The 18,355-nt window shown below is 43.3% G+C and overlaps 1 protein-coding gene across 1 annotated transcript in view; it reads right to left on the bottom strand.

Annotated features, from left to right (window-relative positions):
• MYO10 (myosin X) overlaps positions 1–18,355 on the bottom strand; it is a 227,099-nt gene that overhangs the window by 73,678 nt on the left and 135,066 nt on the right. The window contains exons 10-19 of the mRNA XM_029941062.1: positions 13,241–13,370; positions 11,874–11,992; positions 10,390–10,536; positions 10,115–10,215; positions 9,946–10,012; positions 9,147–9,239; positions 8,662–8,730; positions 8,382–8,464; positions 5,337–5,445; positions 2,502–2,582 (exon numbers count right to left, since the gene is read on the bottom strand). Coding sequence (XP_029796922.1) covers positions 2,502–2,582; positions 5,337–5,445; positions 8,382–8,464; positions 8,662–8,730; positions 9,147–9,239; positions 9,946–10,012; positions 10,115–10,215; positions 10,390–10,536; positions 11,874–11,992; positions 13,241–13,370 — 999 coding nt within the window. The remainder of the gene's footprint in view (positions 1–2,501; positions 2,583–5,336; positions 5,446–8,381; positions 8,465–8,661; positions 8,731–9,146; positions 9,240–9,945; positions 10,013–10,114; positions 10,216–10,389; positions 10,537–11,873; positions 11,993–13,240; positions 13,371–18,355) is intronic.

Genomic DNA, 18,355 nt, shown 5'->3' with positions numbered 1-18,355 from the left:
GCACAAAATACTTCCATATTCGTGAGTTAGAATCCATCCTCTCAAGGTCCCCTCATGAGCAAATGACTGGAAGAGGCTGTGAAGTAAGAGAGATGGTCTCAGACCCTCATGTCAGAAAGAAACACTCCTCGTCTATGGGGCAAAGGCCGGCTAGATCTTCCCCGTGAGATTTCTAGAAGCACTGATCTTAGGACAAAAGAAAGCTCACAATAAACACCTAGTGAGGGTTGCTTACATACCTTTTTAAAAAAATTTTTTAAATGTTTATTTTTGAGAGAGAGAGAGAGAGAGAGAGAGAATGAATGAATGAGGGAGAGAGTGAGGAAGGGAGGAGCAGAGAGAGGGAGACACAGAATTGGAAGCAGGCTCCAGGCAGACCTCGGACTCACAAACCACGAGATAATGACCTGAGCCGGAGTCTGACACTTAACCATCTGAGCCACCCAGGGACCCCTGTTTACATACATTTCATATAATATCAACAACAGTAGCACTCTGATATTTTCGATGGAACCAAATGAATGCTAAGCAAGTCATAATTAACTATTCCCATATTCTAATTAGCAACTTCACACTTAAAATCACACCTACATCTTAGGCTCCGACCAGACGGTTCACGTGTCCATGCCTTTACTTTCTGGGTGCATTTAAAATGGCACCAAGACGTTTTCCCAAAGTCTCTTACAGCCCGACTCTTGGAGAGAATTAATTAGTTTCTCCCCCCGAACAGGTGATGGAAAGACTGTGAGCAGGACTTATGAAACATGAGGTTGGGTTGGCTCATTTCTTCAAATGCAAAAACCAAAGCAACTAGACACCCTCACAGTCCAGAAAGAAAAAAATAAACATCAGTAAGAGGTGATTTCTTCAATATTCTGCCTGCTGAAGAGTGTTCCAGCAGGCCTAATTTCAAAAGCTATTACAACGTAAAGGAAAAACTCAGTGTCATCCAAGAAACAAAACAAACGCATGAGGGACTGTTTTTCAAATTAAAATTTCTCTCTTTATAATCCTGCTGCTATGGCAGGGCCCCATTCACTGACTCGAGGACACCGACGCCTACAAAGCTGCAGGGTTATGTTACACACACCTAAGAACAGAAAGGCCCTCCCAATTAAACTACCACTGGCCAAAAGTTGTAAAATGAACCCCCAATACCCGAGTCCTTATATTGAAAAAACACAGACTCTTTCAACGATGAAATACAGTATGATCATCCCTGATGTAGGAAGAGGAAAAGTAAGAGAGATTAAATAGGTCCTGGGAATATAGACCCAAAGCATGAAGTCCATTTGTATTGTAAATACTGCCCATTGAAGTTATAAAATGAAATAGAAACCAGCTGGCATGGTATATTGCTAGGTTTTACCTAGAAATTTCCTACATTACAGCAAAAAAACCTATGTATTGTTTATGCTGCCATTTTGTGTGATAATCTAAAACATTTTAATATAAATTCGAGAAATGGAAAGGGGAGCTATTTTTTTAACGACCAGACCAGAGGCACAGATCTTCATAGAAGCTGCTTTAGGCCACACAAATAACAAATTCTCACCATCACAGCTCATGGTGAGGTAGCAAACTTAACAGGTGACTCTTCCTTGAAGAAAGCATCTGCTTTTACCTTCCCAGAAGACAGGGACTTCTTATGAACACCTTTAAACTATAAATGATCTTCCCAGGCCACTGGGAACCAGGTAAAACGTAAGATCTAGCATCAGCAAAGAGAAATCGTTCAGGTCAGATTCCTTTTCTTCAGCCTTATGAGAACAGCATTTAGTTTTTTAGCAAGAGGAGCCACTGACGTGAGTCTCATGGAGGGTTTTCCTGTGTTCAGGGAGATTACTAAGAGCTGAGGTTTCCCAAATCAAGACAATTGCTATTTTTCAACATCTTAGGGCTAATTTCTCATTTAGTCTTTGGATTCAGCAATGACATACACTGAATACTGAATTTTCTTTGGTTAGATCGCTTCTTTTAACAGTCATATTGTTTCTGATCAGGCTATGGCATTAAAACACTAGACTCACAGAGCCTACTGGTGAAAACTTACGATGATGCTCTATCAGGAAGTATCAAATGAGGCGTGACTACCTGGTCAGAGTCCTTAAAAAAGTCAGCAGTGCTACTTAGAATACAGCCCCATTCATCACGCTGAACAAGAAAGCAAAGTGAAAAACTAAATTAACCACAAAACATACACCAACTCTCTCTTCCGTAATAGATGCCTGCCCAGGAATTCAAACCAAATCCTTGAAAAAAAATAATCGTGGAGGTTTCACAATGTTTCCTTTTAAACTAGATTTCTCTAAAGCTTAACGGCATCATTCAGAAGCAGACAAACAGACCCAAGAGGCAAAGGGAATTTTTCCATTCAATGTTAGGTTATGATAATGTCATACATGCTCCCAACCCTCTATGATGAAAGGACTTTAGAGAGAGTGCCCTCAGGAAGTAGCGTCCTTAAAGACACAGCCTCAGCCTAGCAGTGCTAATCTTACCTTCTGCGTGTTTGGCTTGATGCAGCGCACAAAGAAAGGATTAGAGGAGCTTAGCGTTGCCATTAAGGAATGCAGGGAGTCCTATTAGAAAGGAAGAAGTATATGTTGATTTAGTTTCTTATTATGTCATTCTATAGATTTCTCAGCATCTTAGGTACTTATCAGATACAAGAAGACACAACAATAGAAATCCTAGGAATATTAATTTTTTATTATTAATACTGAGTTTTATTTTAACGTTGGCATTCTCATATAAAATAAAGCCAAGATACAATTCATGGTCACTGGACCTACTTCACAATATACAAAACTCATCAGTCACTTCATTGAAATAGTATCCCTGGGGGGGAAAAAACCCAAAATTCTGTTCACCAGCAAAAAGCAACTCTAGGCTATTTTGATGGTTAGTACAGAAAAATCTGGGCTGAATGCACTGTCACACTGGATGTTTTTTTTTCTACTCCTAATTCATTATTTCCAACAAAATGATGGTCTACACCAGTATTTCACACTCTCTCTTACTCTCAAATCACCAGGCAGATCAATCCTCTGTAATACTGATTTTTTTTAATACTTTAAGTTTTTTATTGTCGTGAAGAATTTTTAACATTTTCCAACACAGTGTGTGTAATGAGCGCTCACCACCAGCTTCGGCTCCTGGCTAATCCCGTTTCATCCGACCCTGTCTGCACACACGCTGTGCCCATCTCTGACAGAAACGCAAATCCCAGACAGCATCTTAGTTCATCCCTCAAGATTTCAGTGTGTGTTATTAAAGGCCAAGCAATTTCCAGACATGTATCTAACCACCATATGCTCCTCCTCAGAAGCTTGAACAGGAATTCCTTAATTCCAATATTAAAAGAAGCGAGTATCTCAAATTTCATACAAGAATCCTCAAGTGTCTCAGATTTCATATTTTTTAAACATTCTGTTCCTTGAAGTCAGAATGCATATGAGGTTCCCGTTCTGTACTGTCTTTAAGTCTTTTAATCCACTGGGTTTCCCTCCATTTCTTTTTCTTCTTACAATCTTGCGAAAGAAACTGGGTCACCTACAGCGCTACGCTGGTTACTTCCTTCTCAGGCTCGAGAGCTCTCACAGAGGACCAAACAGCCTGGTACGTGTGGCCCTTGGTATGGCCTGGTGCCAATTTCACTCCGTTTGAGGCATCTCGTCTGCTGGCCCCACCTAGTCAGTCTTCCAGAGACAGGACTCAGCATTCCTGCCTCAGGACGCCTTCTCCGGCTTGGTCTCTAACTCGAAGGCCTGGCCGCTCTCTGCCATTTCCCTGATTCTCGTGCAATTTAATCCCCAAATATCCACAAAGCCTTCCAAGGCAACTCCAGCCAACGGCTGCTCTAGACAAAGGTCATGGAACAACTCCGCTGGGGGATGAGGAGCCTAGGTTTTAGTCAGACAGGATCAGTCAAATCCTAGCTTTAGTCCTCAGAGGGCCTGAATGGTCTGCATTTCTCCATAACTCAGTTTCCTCATCTATGAAATGGGGGCAATAATATGTTCAGCTAAGATTATGGGAGAAATGAAGTGATTAGCCCAGTGAGTGGCATATAATACATACACAATAAATGCCAACTAGCTTTTCTAAAATTTATTCCAGAGAGACACCGTACGAGTGGGGGAGGGTCTGAGAGAGAGAGAGAGAGAGAGAGAGAGAGAGAGAGAGAGAGAGAGAGAGAGAGAGAGAGAGAGAGAATCAATCCCAAGCAGGCCCCGTGCTGTCAGCGCAGAACCCAACATAGGACTCAAACCCATGAACTGTGAGATCATGACCTGAGCCAAAACCAAGAGTCAGACGCTTTACTAACTGAGCCACTCAGGTGCCCCAAATGACAACATTTGTTTTTGCCCATCATCTCGCATGATCCAGCTTTGTTAGCAACGCTGGTATGTACATGGTTCATTGCCAACTACACTGTACAAGAGACTCACACAACCCCACCAGGTAAGTCCAACTCTCAATACGTCAAAGACTCTTTGAAGGCAGATTTAATAACTCTCTATTGACTGACAGGCCTCTATTTCTCTTCATACTAGAATTTGTTTCTTGGGGGTAAAATAGCACAATTAAGTTCAGAAAATGGTCAGGGACACCTGGGTGGCTCCATCAATTAAGCAACTCAGGTCATGATCTTGGCTCAGGTCATGATCTCATGGTTCATGAGTTTGAAACCCGCATCAGGCTCTGTGCTGACAGCTCAGATCCTGGAGCCTGCTGCGGATTCTGTGTTTCCCCCTCTCTCTCTGCCCCTCCCTCCCTTCTGCTCTGTTTTTCTCTCTCTCAAAAATAAACATTAATTTTTCTAATGGTCTTCATCTGCTCTACCTGTTAACTTTCTAAAATGGCTACATATTTAAAATGCAAGTAAGAATGGTCCTTAGTTTCCTGAATTCTGGGTATCTGGACAAGGTAACTGACATGGATCTTATTTAAATATGCACTTGCTTAGTCATTATTCCCAGTTAGGATACTAGAAATATACCTGGGAAAAATACAAAAACCAAACATGGGAAGAAATATATCTATATTCATACGAGCCTCTAAATACAAATCAAAGTGACTCCAAATGGCCAACTAGTCCTTCAATTTAGATTAATTAGCTATTTATTTTTAACAAGCCAAAAAAAAAAAAAAACCCTCCATGTTTTCATCGGACTCAGAAAAAGTAGATTTTATTTCAAAAGCACTGTCTGGTGACATGAAAGAAAAAATAAAATAAATGCTTTTCTGGATCTCACATAAACCAATTCCTGCTTCCAATTCCTAAACTCACAGCACCCACAGATTCACGAGAGCCAGCAGGACAGACTGACCTTGAACTGTGAGCTCACTGTGGGCCGTCGATGTTTGCTTCCACATTTCAAGGTATCCTGGTTATTGCGGCTTGAGACGTGTTCAAACAGGTCATAGATGAAGTCGAATCTGTGAGAGCAGAGAGGAGCGGGCCGTGAGGAGTGTGCGCCCAGTTATTAGGTGCTGGATTACTCTAATTACAATGCACTTTCCCAATGAAAGAAAGTAACACATCGAGTCCAGGAAGAGCTAAGACAGCTTCCAAAGATTTCAAAACAAGTATTGCCAAAGGGCTTTAGGCATTGAAAAAAACAAAATGGTGGCCCCCTTCTGAGCACCAGTCTTGCCGAAGACAAATGGACTGGGATGAAAGTGACCCAAGGTGACATGTCCCTAAGGAGCGCTGTGTTTCCAGAGTGTCACCTACGCTTCTGCTGCCTTGATCTATTTGCCTGTAGGAGGCAGATGTCTCGCTGTATTTCAAAGATCCAACCAGCTGACAGAGGAAAAGTGCTAATCGGAAGGACACTCACTAGGGTTTCAATCCTGCCCTCACCCCTTCCAAGCTACGGGACTTGGGCGGATGCTAGACTTCGCCTCATTTTTCTCATGTGAAAAAGGAGGGTAATTTAAGAATGTGTCCCACTGCACTGGGCAGGGAGAGGCAGTGGGAAGTGAAATGAGAAAATGCACACAAAAGGCTGAGCATGGTGCCTGGCGTGGCGTAAACGCCACTGTTTGTGGCTGTTATTACTGAAAAGTTCGATAAAAGTGCCACTACTAATAAAAAATTAAAGGCTTCTGATAACTTTTTTTATGGTTGTTTATTTTTGAGAAACAGAGACAGCAAGGGAGCAGGAGAGAGGCAGAGAGGGAGGGAGACACAGAATCCAAAGCAGGCTCCAGGCTCTGAGCGGTCAGCACAGAGCCCGATGTGGGGCTCGAACTCACAAACCGCGAGATCCTAACCTGAGCTGCAGTCAGATGCTTCACCAACTGAGCTGCCCAGGCGCCCGTCCAGTATCTTATCTTTCTTCCATGGAAGATGCTACAGCTGTGGGCTGAGCGGTGGACAGGGTGACGTCACCGACACCGAGAAAGGCAGGGACAAGGTCTGAGGGTCCACACCTCCTGAGGCGGCACCGTCAAGGCTGCCCGGTCACCTCTCACTTGGCCCCGTCTCTTTTTCATTTTTTTTCAGGGTGCTATTTCATGCTCCCTCTTTGAAGTTCTCTAACTGTGCTTTGAGCGCTTCAGAGAAAAGCTGTGGTTCCATTAAAATGTCATGGTGTCAAAGGTGAAGGCGCGCAGAGCGAGCAGACAGCCCAAGCCCCTCGATTTCGTAGAGAGAGAGCAGGACTGAACAAGAAACTCTCACTCCAGTCACAGAACCTAACTACGTTAGGACGGAGGGGACCGGCCGAATGTCACCGTGCTGACCTCCTCACCTGTGATCTTTTCACAGCAAAATGCTTCCATTTAACATCAGCGTCATTGTTAAATGTGTCATTTAAGATCTAATAATTAAGAAACTGCTTTGATAGTATGCTGTGGTATTTTTAAAATATCACCATTTTTACAACATTATTTTTTTAAAGTAAACTCTATCCCCAGTGTGGGGCTTGAACTCACAGTCCCAAGATCAAGAGGCACATGCTCGACTGACTCAGCCAGCCAGGCGTCCCTGAACATTGCCATTTTTAAAGATCTGAAAACTCATCTAAAAATTAAAGTAGCTGGGGCGCCGGAGTGGCTTAGTCAGTTGAGCGTCAGACTTCGGCTCAGGTCCTGATCTCACGGCTCATGAGTTCGAGCCCTGTGTCGGGCTCTATGCTGGCAGCTCAGAGCCTGGAACCTGCTTTGGATTCTGTGTCTCTCTCTCTGCCCCTCCCCTGCTCACACTCATTCTCATTCTCTTTCTCTCTCTCAAAATAAACAAAGATTAAATTAAAACATTTTCTTAAAAAAAATAATAATAAAATAGTTGACAATGTTGTGAACAGGGAATCTTCACACAGGAGAGTTCAAACAAATCAAAAAACCTTCCATTTCTAAACTCTTTTCTGACCCTGGAGGTGGGCTTCCTTCACCTCAATTCACGGCTGTCTGTGCGACAGTGTAGTCACGTGAGGTTGACATTCCTAAAGGTATTACAGTCTTTTAAGTAACTGTGCTACTTTCCTAATCCAGATAATAAAAATCTGTTTCTGTCACAGATTCACTCTGGGTCTGGAACAAGTATGGAGAGCTTTATCTCAGGGTTAGTCTTCCCCCTTCGTCTCTCACGCAGCCTCCTACAAAAAGCCAAGCTAATCAGCTACTGACTTAAGGGTGTGAATTTACAGTTTGTGAATGAATAGCTGAACGCATGTTTTTTTCTGACAGCCCTTCCACTAGACACATACGGGTCCTACAGACCCGAGGCTGAAATCAATTTAACATGTAGCTCTCAGCTTGTTGAGAAGAAAGATCATCGAAGTTAAGATCTTTTGTTCTTGAGCCAAAAAGTGCAAATCAAAACTAGCTGTGGGTTCATGGGCAAGGCACCGAATTGATCCAAAAGTTACTTTCCCCATCTGCTCACCAGGACTGACAGTATCTACCTCACCGATACACTGTTCCTTTTTTTTTTTTTAATGTTTTTTAATTTATTTTTGAGAGACAGAGAGAGACAGCGCGAGCAGGGGAGGGTCAAAGAGAGAGGGAGACACAGAATCTGAAGACAGGCTCCAGGCTCTGAGCTAGCTGTCAGCACAGAGCCCGATGCGGGGCTCGAACCCACGAACCGTGGGATCATGACCTGAGCCAAAGCCGGACGCTCAGCTGACGGAGCCACCCAGGCGCCCCACAGATACGCTGTTCATATGGTAACTCATTAAATGGTGCCCAGTGTTACTCGTATTTTTTTCTATTATCTTGGTCATTTTATTAACTAAATATTGCCCATGAAAGAAAATAAACTGAGCTGCTTCCATGTCAATTTTTTTCTATGTCTGTAAATTAACCACATTTGCACAAACAATACTTTGCTTGCTAGTGACGTGCTGGGTTGGAGACCGACATACCGGCTTTCTCTAAGCAAGTTGAGAAGATCATCTCTAAAGGTATCCCTGTTCTTCTCCAAGATGCCCCGGACATCATACTGCACCTGGATTAAAAATAAACAAATAAATGGAAAACCTTACAACTGATCGCAAGAATGATTTCAGGCCATAGGCATCTCCTTTAAAAGCCAGACCTCTGAAAAAAGTCATCGCAACATATTTGTGACTGGCTTCTGGAATGAACTATTTCTCTAAATGCCAGATGAACAAATATCAATAAGGATCTTAATTAAGAAGTTACCTCTCCAGCGTAGTGTTTCACGCCAAAATTGTTCACCGCAACTCTGGGCTTCACGTAGAAGTGGTTATTCTAATAAAAAAACAAATACAAATGCCTAATTTCACTCACTGGTTTGCACAGACCTCCAGAGAGCATCCACTACCACAGAGAGTGAAAACAGCTCCAAGCCCACCACGGAGCAGAGGCTGAGGACACAGCATGTGACGCACTTTATCAAGGTCATGTAGCTCTTCTGTATCATCACAGCAGTGATGTTAAATTCTACACTCATAAACTAAATGTGGGCATATTCTGACAAGGACCCCAAATCTATCCCTTTAACGGATTTCAATTTAGCTCCCGCAACTGGAGAAGAGCTTTGGTCTGAGAAAGAAATTCCGTGTGGGAAGCATCCGGAGAGCCAGCAGCACTGAACTATTTCATGTGTCATCTACCCACAGATCTGCTACTCAGACATAATTAAGAACCGGCAGGTTTTGACATACGGCGTGTTGATTGTGTAACTTCTCCAACAAGGTGCTGTCTGTGGCTTGAGGAAAATGGCTTTCTTCATTGATAAGAGCTAGCAGACCAAGTTTCTAGAAAAAGAAAGGTAAAATGAATTAAAGGTTGAACGTAGGTCTCAAAATATTTCCTTTCTACTCTCTCAAGTAAGTGGTTAAAGGAAAAGCCATAGCAATTTCTTGGATTAAAAAAAAAAATTCAGGGGGCGGCAGGGTGGGTCAGGCGGTTAAGCATCAGACTTCAGCTCAGGTCATGATCTCCAATTGGGCTCGGCCCAGACGGTGGGGAGCCTACTTGGGATTCTCTCTCCATCTTTCCTCCTCTCCCCCACTTGTGTGTGTGTGTACGTGCATGCCCTTGCTAACTTAAAAGAAATTCAGTATGATACTATAAAGACATCCAATGAATTTAAATTCCACACAAACATGGAGAAATGGAACCCACCGCAATCTTGTGGAAGAAACTTTTACACTGCCCTAGTATTTTACACTGCCCTATTATTGGGGCTGGCATAGCTTTTGATGAGGACTTAAAATCTAAGTGAAGCCGTTCACACATTGTTGATTCTAAAATACGCTGTTCAATGAGACAATAAGTTAGAGGCAGCCAAGTATTTAAATTCAACCTTGCACATTTACATGTATGTTTCCAAATGGTCCATTGTGCTCTAAACATTCACATCTTTGATGTGCATGTTCACACAAGCTGTTTTGTTCCCATAAGTATGAATCAGCCCAGCTGGACACCCTTGGGGCGGTTACAATCTGCGAACACGGTTACCTTCTCAATCAGGTCCAGGCATTCTCCATTGTCTATCCAGTCAATATCTTCCCACACCAATCCTTCCCTGCACAAGGATTTAACAGGGCTAAGTTATAATAAAATAGAGCCCTAAAACTAATTTAAGGCTCATTTAAAAAAATTTAAGTGGAATTCTGTGAGGGCTTACCTGCTATATTCTAGTTGTTCCAGAGAAAAAATATGCTTGTTGAAATATTCCTGAAGTTTCTCATTTGCATAGTTTATATTGAACTGCTCAAAGTGATTAACCTAAGGGGGTAGGGGAACCATTCAGTAAGTATCTTTAGTGCCCTTACTATTACATATAAAGGCAATAAAAGGGCCAAAAAATCTGCCGAGAAAAATTTCAATATTCATTTGAAGAGATTTAAGTCGACAAGTGGATAGGAAAAAATTCACGCATCCCGGGCATCAGAAGCATACCTCAAAGTTTTCAAATCCAAAGATGTCGAGGATGCCAATGGATTTAAAGTCGTCTTTGCCTTTGATCCTGCTGTTAATCTTCTTAATCACCCACTCGAAGCAGCGTGCATAAAGTGCCATGGCCAGAGAGTCTCTGCTGTCTTCTGCCTACAGGAGAGGGGACATGGTCACCGTCTCCAACTAGGCAGGCGAGTCCATCCCAGTCCCCCTGGGCAGGGGGTGGGGGGGGCGAGGGGGGGGGGGAGAGAGAGAGAGAGAGGGAGGGAGACGGGGACACACACACACACACACACACACACACACACACACACACACCCACCCACCCACCCCAGGAGTAACACCTGTGCCTCCAACGGCACGTAAATCATGACCAGCCGGAAGACACGAATGTCTAAAGAAAGGGTAAACCGGAGTTCACTCACTTATTTTACAAACAGGATTCACTAAGACTTCTTTGATTTTTTTAATTTTTAAAATATAATTTCTTGTCAAACTGGCTTCCATCCAACACCCAGTGCTCATCCCAACAAATGCCGTCCTCAAAGTCCATCGCTAAGACTTCTTTTAAATATCAGGCTTTCAAACTCAAGCTTTTATGTCAATTACAGGAAAGAATCTGAACCAATATATAGAGCTACGAGTTTTACTCGGGTTAAAAACATGGGGTGCCTGGGTGGCTCAGTGGGTCGAGCGTCTGACTTGATTTCAGCTCAGGTCATGATCTCACCTCTGTCCTTGCCTGACTCACTCTCTCTCTTATAATAAGCAAACTTAAAAAATCAATTGATATTAGATGGGCTGGCACATATTACTGGCTCAAGGCAGTAACAGAAGCAAAAATAAATAATACTACATAATAATAATAAATTATCATAGTTAAGCTTTATTTAGTGCTTAAGTATCCGGCATACTTATTACTATCCTTACCACAATTCTATGAATTAGGCGTGATAATCATCCCTGTGTCACACAGGAGGAACAGACACAACGAATGCTTTCCCCAAGGATACGAAATCACGTCAGGACTCAGACTCAGGAAACCTCTCTCATACCCAGTCGGTCCTCTTAAACACTCTGCGATACCACCTCTAAGAAAACGAACAATTCTGGCTATTCCCTTCAGCGTGGGGATGCTCTTTATTTTGACCACGAACCAAACTCAGGTGAATGGTGTGCTGCAGTCGCTCATTTGAATCAAAGTCATGATTCTGAAACCATGAGTATCTTTTAAAATGACTTTTTTAAAAAATTTTTTTAATGTTTTATTTATTTTTGAGAGAGAGAAAGAGAGAGAGACAACTTGAGCAGGGAAGAGTCAGAGAGAGAGGGAGACACAGAATGGGAAGGAGGCTCCAGGCTCCGAGCCCAACGTGGGACTAGAACCCACCAACCGTGAGATCGTGCCCTGAGCCAAGTCGGATGCCCAACCAACCGAGCCAGCCAGGCGCCCCTTAAAACGACTTCTGATGGCGAACTGCGCGTACCTGCTGAACAGTGAGAGGCGTGAGGATCTCCTCCCCCCTGAGGAACATGGACTTCTGCGTCAGAGCGTCCGTGAGCTGTGCGGAGTCCAGCCCCAGTAACTCTGCGGACCTGCCCAAGGCTGCAAGTGAAGAACAAGGCAGCAGTGACCGACCCCAGAAGGAACAGGCTACGGGAGCCCAGAGGGAACTCCGCACACACGGGTTCAAAGCTCACTCCACGCTACGACACATTAGATCAGAGAATATTCTTAAATCTCTCAGGTAGCATTTAGAGAACACACACTTGATGGGTAACTTAGTCTCCCCTGTGATGAGTCTTAGGCTAGTGGCCGGGTGCCTGGACCAGGCATGGCCCTGAGACCCGGAGGCAGGTGGTGCCAGCACCTCGCCGGTTTTCAATGACACGGAGATGCCGCTCGCTGTTTCACCCTCACTCCATCGCCATGACGCAGAGCGGGTTGCCGGTGGCTACGTGACCTGAGGGAGCTCACCAAACGGAATGCAGCAGGTAAGAGCGCCCAGGTGTCCTCCCTGACATCAGGTATTGTTTTTTAAAATGTGCAAAAATGTAAGACAATGTCCTACTTCTAGAACACAAATCTTCTTCTTTAGAAGATGGTCTTTTAAGTAAAATTACACTATTTACTTCAATATGCAGTGGGTTTCTTATGGTGATTTCAAAATTAATTTTTAAAACCATCTCCGTTTTAATTTCTAAGGCAACCACATGAACAGACATGACCCACAGAAACCAAAAAGCCCTTTGGAGTTCTCTGCGGTTTGGGGTGATTAAGAGGCACTGGGACCAGACGGGGGAGAAGTGCTGACCTGCAGGCCTGGCCCTCGTGGAGACTCATCCAACTTTAACTCCCCACACCTCCCCACTCCCGGCCCCTGCCGTCACACGGCGCTTTCATCAGGAAAGTCTGGAGAATAAACACATAAAACACTCCAGGTAAGCGACCACTGACATAGCGATGCGCATATTCCCTCGTTTAGTCTGGACAACGCGTCTGCGCGTTATAGACCGGAAGTCAGACCGGAAGTCAGTGGGGGGGGAACCTGCCTGTGGCAGAGCGGCCCAGGAGCCAAGCATTCACACCTGCAGTCTTCACCGTCACACCCTGTCACTGCCCAAGAATGCTGAAAAGCGACAACAACATTACACCCTGACCCGTAATGTTTATCCCCGATCCAATCCTCATTGCTCCTCTTTCTTTACTGGGTCCGTTTCCCTCTTTTCTTGTAAGAATGAGGACACATGGCTCAGAATGCTCTTTCTGCACAAGGGCAGACAGTAAATATTTTAGGTCCAAGTTCCCTAGGAGGAAAAAGCCAGGAAGGGAGGAAGGGAGGGGCCGTCTTACCCGTTTTGAAGGACACCTGTGCCCCACCAGCGGTGATAAATTCTATGTTCCCAAGATGCAGCACGCCAGCCAGCAACCTCAAGACCTCCCGGACTTCTTCCTTGCTGAACTCCATGACCTCCATCGCCGTCTGAAAGGAAGCGAACGTACTTCATTTTTTTGCTGGTATTTTTCCCATACTAGTAAGAGTGAAAAACTCATTACTCAATAAAATTGTCAGCTATTTCTACAAGCAAGAAAACACGAAACATTCATGAGTCCTCAACTTGATAAAGACTTTGCAGAGCCACACATTCAGAAATGTGATGTGAATAAAGAATTACAGAGGCGCCTGGGGGGCTCAGTCGGTTGAGCACCCAGCTCTTGATTCCGGCTCAGGTCATGATCTCCCAGTTCAGCGGATGGAGCCCCCATCGGGCTGTGCACTGCCAGTGTAGAGCCTGCCGAGGATTCTCACTCTCTTCTCTCTCTGCCTCTCCCCTGCTCACACTCTCTAAATAAATATTTAAACATTAACTGAACATTAACATTTAGAAACAACATTAAGACAAAAGAATTGTAGAACGCGGAGAGATGGTGCCATCAATGGGAAAAAGAGACATATCTTAGGTCCAAGCTTCCCAGTTAGGCCACAGGACGGGCGTCTGGGTGGCTCAGGCAGTTAAGTGTCTGACTTGGGCTCAGGTCATGGTCCCCCAGGTAGGTCACAGAAGGATCACCTCAGAGTCACAGTAAGGACGGTGCTAAAGAAACGCTTTTTCTATAGACACTGAAGCAAAGGGAACATTTCTTTTTTTGCACACAAATCGGTGAGGCACGGGTTAGACTTCATGAGACTGCTCCAGTGTAAACTTGACTTTCTTTCACGGTTCGGGGCAGCAGAGACCCAAATCGGCAGAATCACATTCTCTGTAAGGAACCCTGTAGACACGACAGTCTCTGCTCCTTCACAATGGAGGCTGATAGGACAGACGAGAGGATCTGGTCCCATCTTCCTCAGACATCATCTCGTCTCTATTTTTAATTTCGCCAAAGAATTCTTAAAGGCCTTCTCTTGGCCTCTCCACAGTAAACGGAAGTTAACATAAAGCCACTTGGGGAAAAATTAAAACACACCGACAACTACAGGACAGGAGGGCTGTCCCCAAAAACCAGTATCTCGACAGCTGAAGCCAGGTGTCTTCTGAGTCACACCAAAGATTAGCTCATTTTCTATCTTCACTTAGAAGCTATTTTCTTGTCAAGAACAAAGCTCCCCCCCCCCCAGCTGAGGACAGAACTGTTGGCCACACTGATGAAAAGAATGTAATAATCATGACAATGACAATCACTTAAGGAGACTAGGAAGGAAACCACATACCACTTTGAAGTAAAAGAAATTAGAAAAGGAAACAACTGGAGATTTAAAAATGTGAAGAGTTTGGGGCACCTGGGTGGCTCAGTCGGTTAAGCACGTGGCTTCGGCTCAGGTCATGATCTCATGGTTCGTGGGTTCGAGCTCCACATCGGGCTCTGTGCTGACAGCTCAGAGCCTGGAGCCTGCTTCAGATTCTGTGTCTCCCTCTCTCTCTCTGCCCCTCTCCCTCTCAGTCTGTCCCTCTCTTTCTCCCAAAAATGAATGTTGAAAAAAAGTTAAAAAAAAAAAAAGAAATATGAAAAGTTTAACTTCTTTTTAAGGAGAAAACAAAATTGCAACATAGAGCAAAAACAATAGGCAGGAAAACAATTTAAAAATTATAAGGGAAGGAGCAATAGTTTAGCCACAATAAAAGATACATGAGCAAAACAATGCACCAGGCGTTTCTTACTGGAGCAAATGCAGGACGATAACTTCTATTAAATCAGCAAAAACCTTGTGCACGATAAACCTAAAATTGGTGAAATTGGGACATTTATCCACTGATCACTGGTACCACAAGTTAATATAATCTTTTTGAAAAACAAGACTACATAGCAGCGCTAGGATGGCCGCATATGTGCATAATTGTAGAGCGCTCAGAGAGGTTAAGTAACTCTGCAAGGGCTACTCAGCCAAGATTCAAAATCGGCCCAAGGAACACAGAGTCCATGAACTTCTTATCCAGCCAATGCTATTACTTTCTAAAGACATAAAAAGAAAACCAGCAGTCTCCCGTATGATCTTCCATAACTTCAATGCTGCAGATTTGTTCCACAGAAAATCTCAACAGAAAAGAAGTTGTGTAAAATATTCGCCATGGTGTTAACACGTTAAAAGAAACTAATTATTTAATCAGGGATGAGAAGACTCATTTCATGGGTACCAACAGAAACTGACACAATGAATAAAAACCATTAGTCAAGTGCTTATCAATTAAAAAGAAACATACAGGAAAGTAATTACTGAAATTCACTTATTCTAAAAGTTAAAGGAAGGACAGTTAAGGAATACAGAATAATTTCTTATTCTCTAGACTCTTGAAACAGCGGTAAGGACCAAACCAAACAGCAAAATAATTATCAAGCACCTCCACGGTGCAAAAGTTAGTATTTTCCCTCTCCGTGATTAAAGTGGTCCTCCTATGTTAATAAGACCTATTCAACACTAACTTATAAAAATTCTTAGATCACAGAATGATTATAGAAATGTAAGTCTTCACTGTTTAAGTCAACTACTTGAACTCTATAGAACACTAAAAGGATGTAAGATTTTAAGAATATTACGTTAATGTCAACATTATAATGTCAAGCTACCTAATGGAAAATATCAAGAGATGCCGCAGAAAAAACATTCTTGAGGTTCTTAAAATACACACAGAAGTTCTATATGGAGACATGAAAGCAAATGAAGAAAATGTGCTTACTGTATTAACAAATTCAACTATTTGCGCTCTAACCCTGAGTGAGTGAGTCAGGAGCGTGGTAATAAAGACTAATTGCCTTAATCATGCTATGGGGTAACTGACTGGCTGTAATCAATCACCAGGAGCGTGGGCATGCATGCTGGCCCTGCCAGCAGGACCCTTTACTTCTCGAGTCCTCTTGTCCTGTTTACGATCTTATTAGTCAAAATCTCCACAGCTTTGGCAAGAGTAGCCATTTTTTCTTCTTTTTCTTAAAAAAAATTTTTTTTCTGTCTTTTATTTATTTTTGAGAGACAGAGAGAGACAGCGTGAGCAGGGGAGGGTCAGAGAGAGAGGGAGACACAGAATCTGAAGCAGGCTCCAGGCTCTGAGCTGAGCCTGATGAGGGGCTCCAACTCACAGGCTGCGAGATCATGACTGAGCTGAACCCGGACGCTTAACTGACTGAGCCACTCAGGTGCCCCAAGAATAGCCACTTAAAAAAATTTTTTTTAATATTTATTTTTGAGAGAGACAGAGCATGAGTAGGGGAGGGGCAGAGAAAGAGGGAGAGACAAATCTGAAACAGTCTCCAGGTTCTGAGCTGTCAGCACAGAGACTGATGCAGGACTCGAACCCATGAGCAGTGAAATCATGACCTGAGCCCAAATTAGACGCTCAACTGACTGAGCCACCCAGGCGCCCCAAGAATAGCCACTTTCAAGCTTCTAATAATTATCTTATTTTCTCAACGATAGGGCTCAAGACTCTAAAAAAGAAAAACATGCTGGAGCATTCTCAGTATAGTTCAGAAGCACTAAACAGCAATTTAGTTACAGAACTGGCAAAAAAAATTACATAGAATATTTTCAAGAATGTCCTTATTAGGCACATAAAAAAAACAGGTGTTTGGGAAACTGGGGGTTGGAGGAGTGGGGAGGGGAGGGGTGACAATCTGGTCCCATCCATGAAGGGACAAAGGAAGCCAGGCTCATACACTGGAAAGGAATAGAAAAGAAGGGCAAATTTCAGGTGCCAAAAGGTATATCCACTCAGGGTCTCAGGCAGCTGGCAGTGAGGTTTGGAGGTGCCATTCAAGAAGGCAAAGGGACCACAGATGATTCCTAACAGATGGTGTCACTGGAATGGTGGAAGGGGGACTATCGTGGGCACAGTAAGTTCCAAGTAAGCAATCTGATAATAAGTTATCACAGGACGCCTGGCTGGCTCAGTCAGTAGAGCTTGTGACTCTTGATCTTGGGTTGTAAGTTCCAACCCCACGTTGGAAAGAGGAATTATTTAAAAATAAAATCTTTAAAAAATCATAATTTATCATGTAACGCTATATGAAGCAACGTTATGTTTTTTTGTAATATAAATTTGCTTATGCTCCCAAGTTCTCCACCACTGAAAAGAGACTGGTATTTCCATGCTTGGCAACACTGAGGTATAAAGACCCCCTTAGTAAAATCTGACTCATTTGGAATGAATTTATGCATCCATATCCATGGGCTCACACAATTAAAAACCATCGACCTACCCAGTAAGGTTGATATAGTCTGGAACCCCCCCAGTCCTGGTCCATAGCCAGGGGCTCTATAAATATCCAACATTTGTGGAATAAGAGAATCTGAAAAGATTATCACCCAAAAACTCCTGCTACTTCACAGGCATTTCATCAGCCCCTATTCTAGTGGGTCAAATGCAGGCAGTACAATAAATTAGCTGCTCCTATGGACTTGAAATCGCTTGCATCTGGGGCGCCTGGGAGGCTCAGTCGGTTAAGCGTCCGACTTCAGCTCTAGTCATGATCTCACGGTTCATGAGTTTGAGTCCCGCATCAGGCTCTGTGCTGACAGCTCAGAGCCTGGAGCCTGCTTTGGATTCTGTGTCTCCCTCTCTATCTGCCCCAACCCTGCTCACACTCTGTCTCTATCAAAAATAAACATTAAAAAAGAAAGAAAGAAAAAGAAAGGAAAAAAGAAATAGCTTGCATCCCAGCAATTTCTAGGGCAACTTGCAAGGGTGCATAAAAAAAATGGCTATGAAATTCAGCATCTGTACAGAGTCTGTCCCAGGAAAAATACAGGTCCCCTAAAGCTGCCCACAGTACTTTACTGGCACTCATTTATATTCATGTCATGTGTTGGCAATGATAATCTCTAAAAATACATAAAGCAAATAAATTCTCAGTAAAATAAGCAAAATTTTTAAAAGGTCCTATTGCCAGAGTATACGGACACTGATGCTGATGAATCATTTTTAATAGCTAAAAATGAACACCAGAAATGACATTTTTATACATAATTCACAG

The sequence above is a fragment of the Suricata suricatta genome, chromosome 6 (genome assembly GCF_006229205.1).
Source record: "Suricata suricatta isolate VVHF042 chromosome 6, meerkat_22Aug2017_6uvM2_HiC, whole genome shotgun sequence".
Lineage (NCBI taxonomy): Eukaryota > Metazoa > Chordata > Mammalia > Carnivora > Herpestidae > Suricata > Suricata suricatta.
This window is presented reverse-complemented; position numbering and strand designations above follow the sequence as displayed.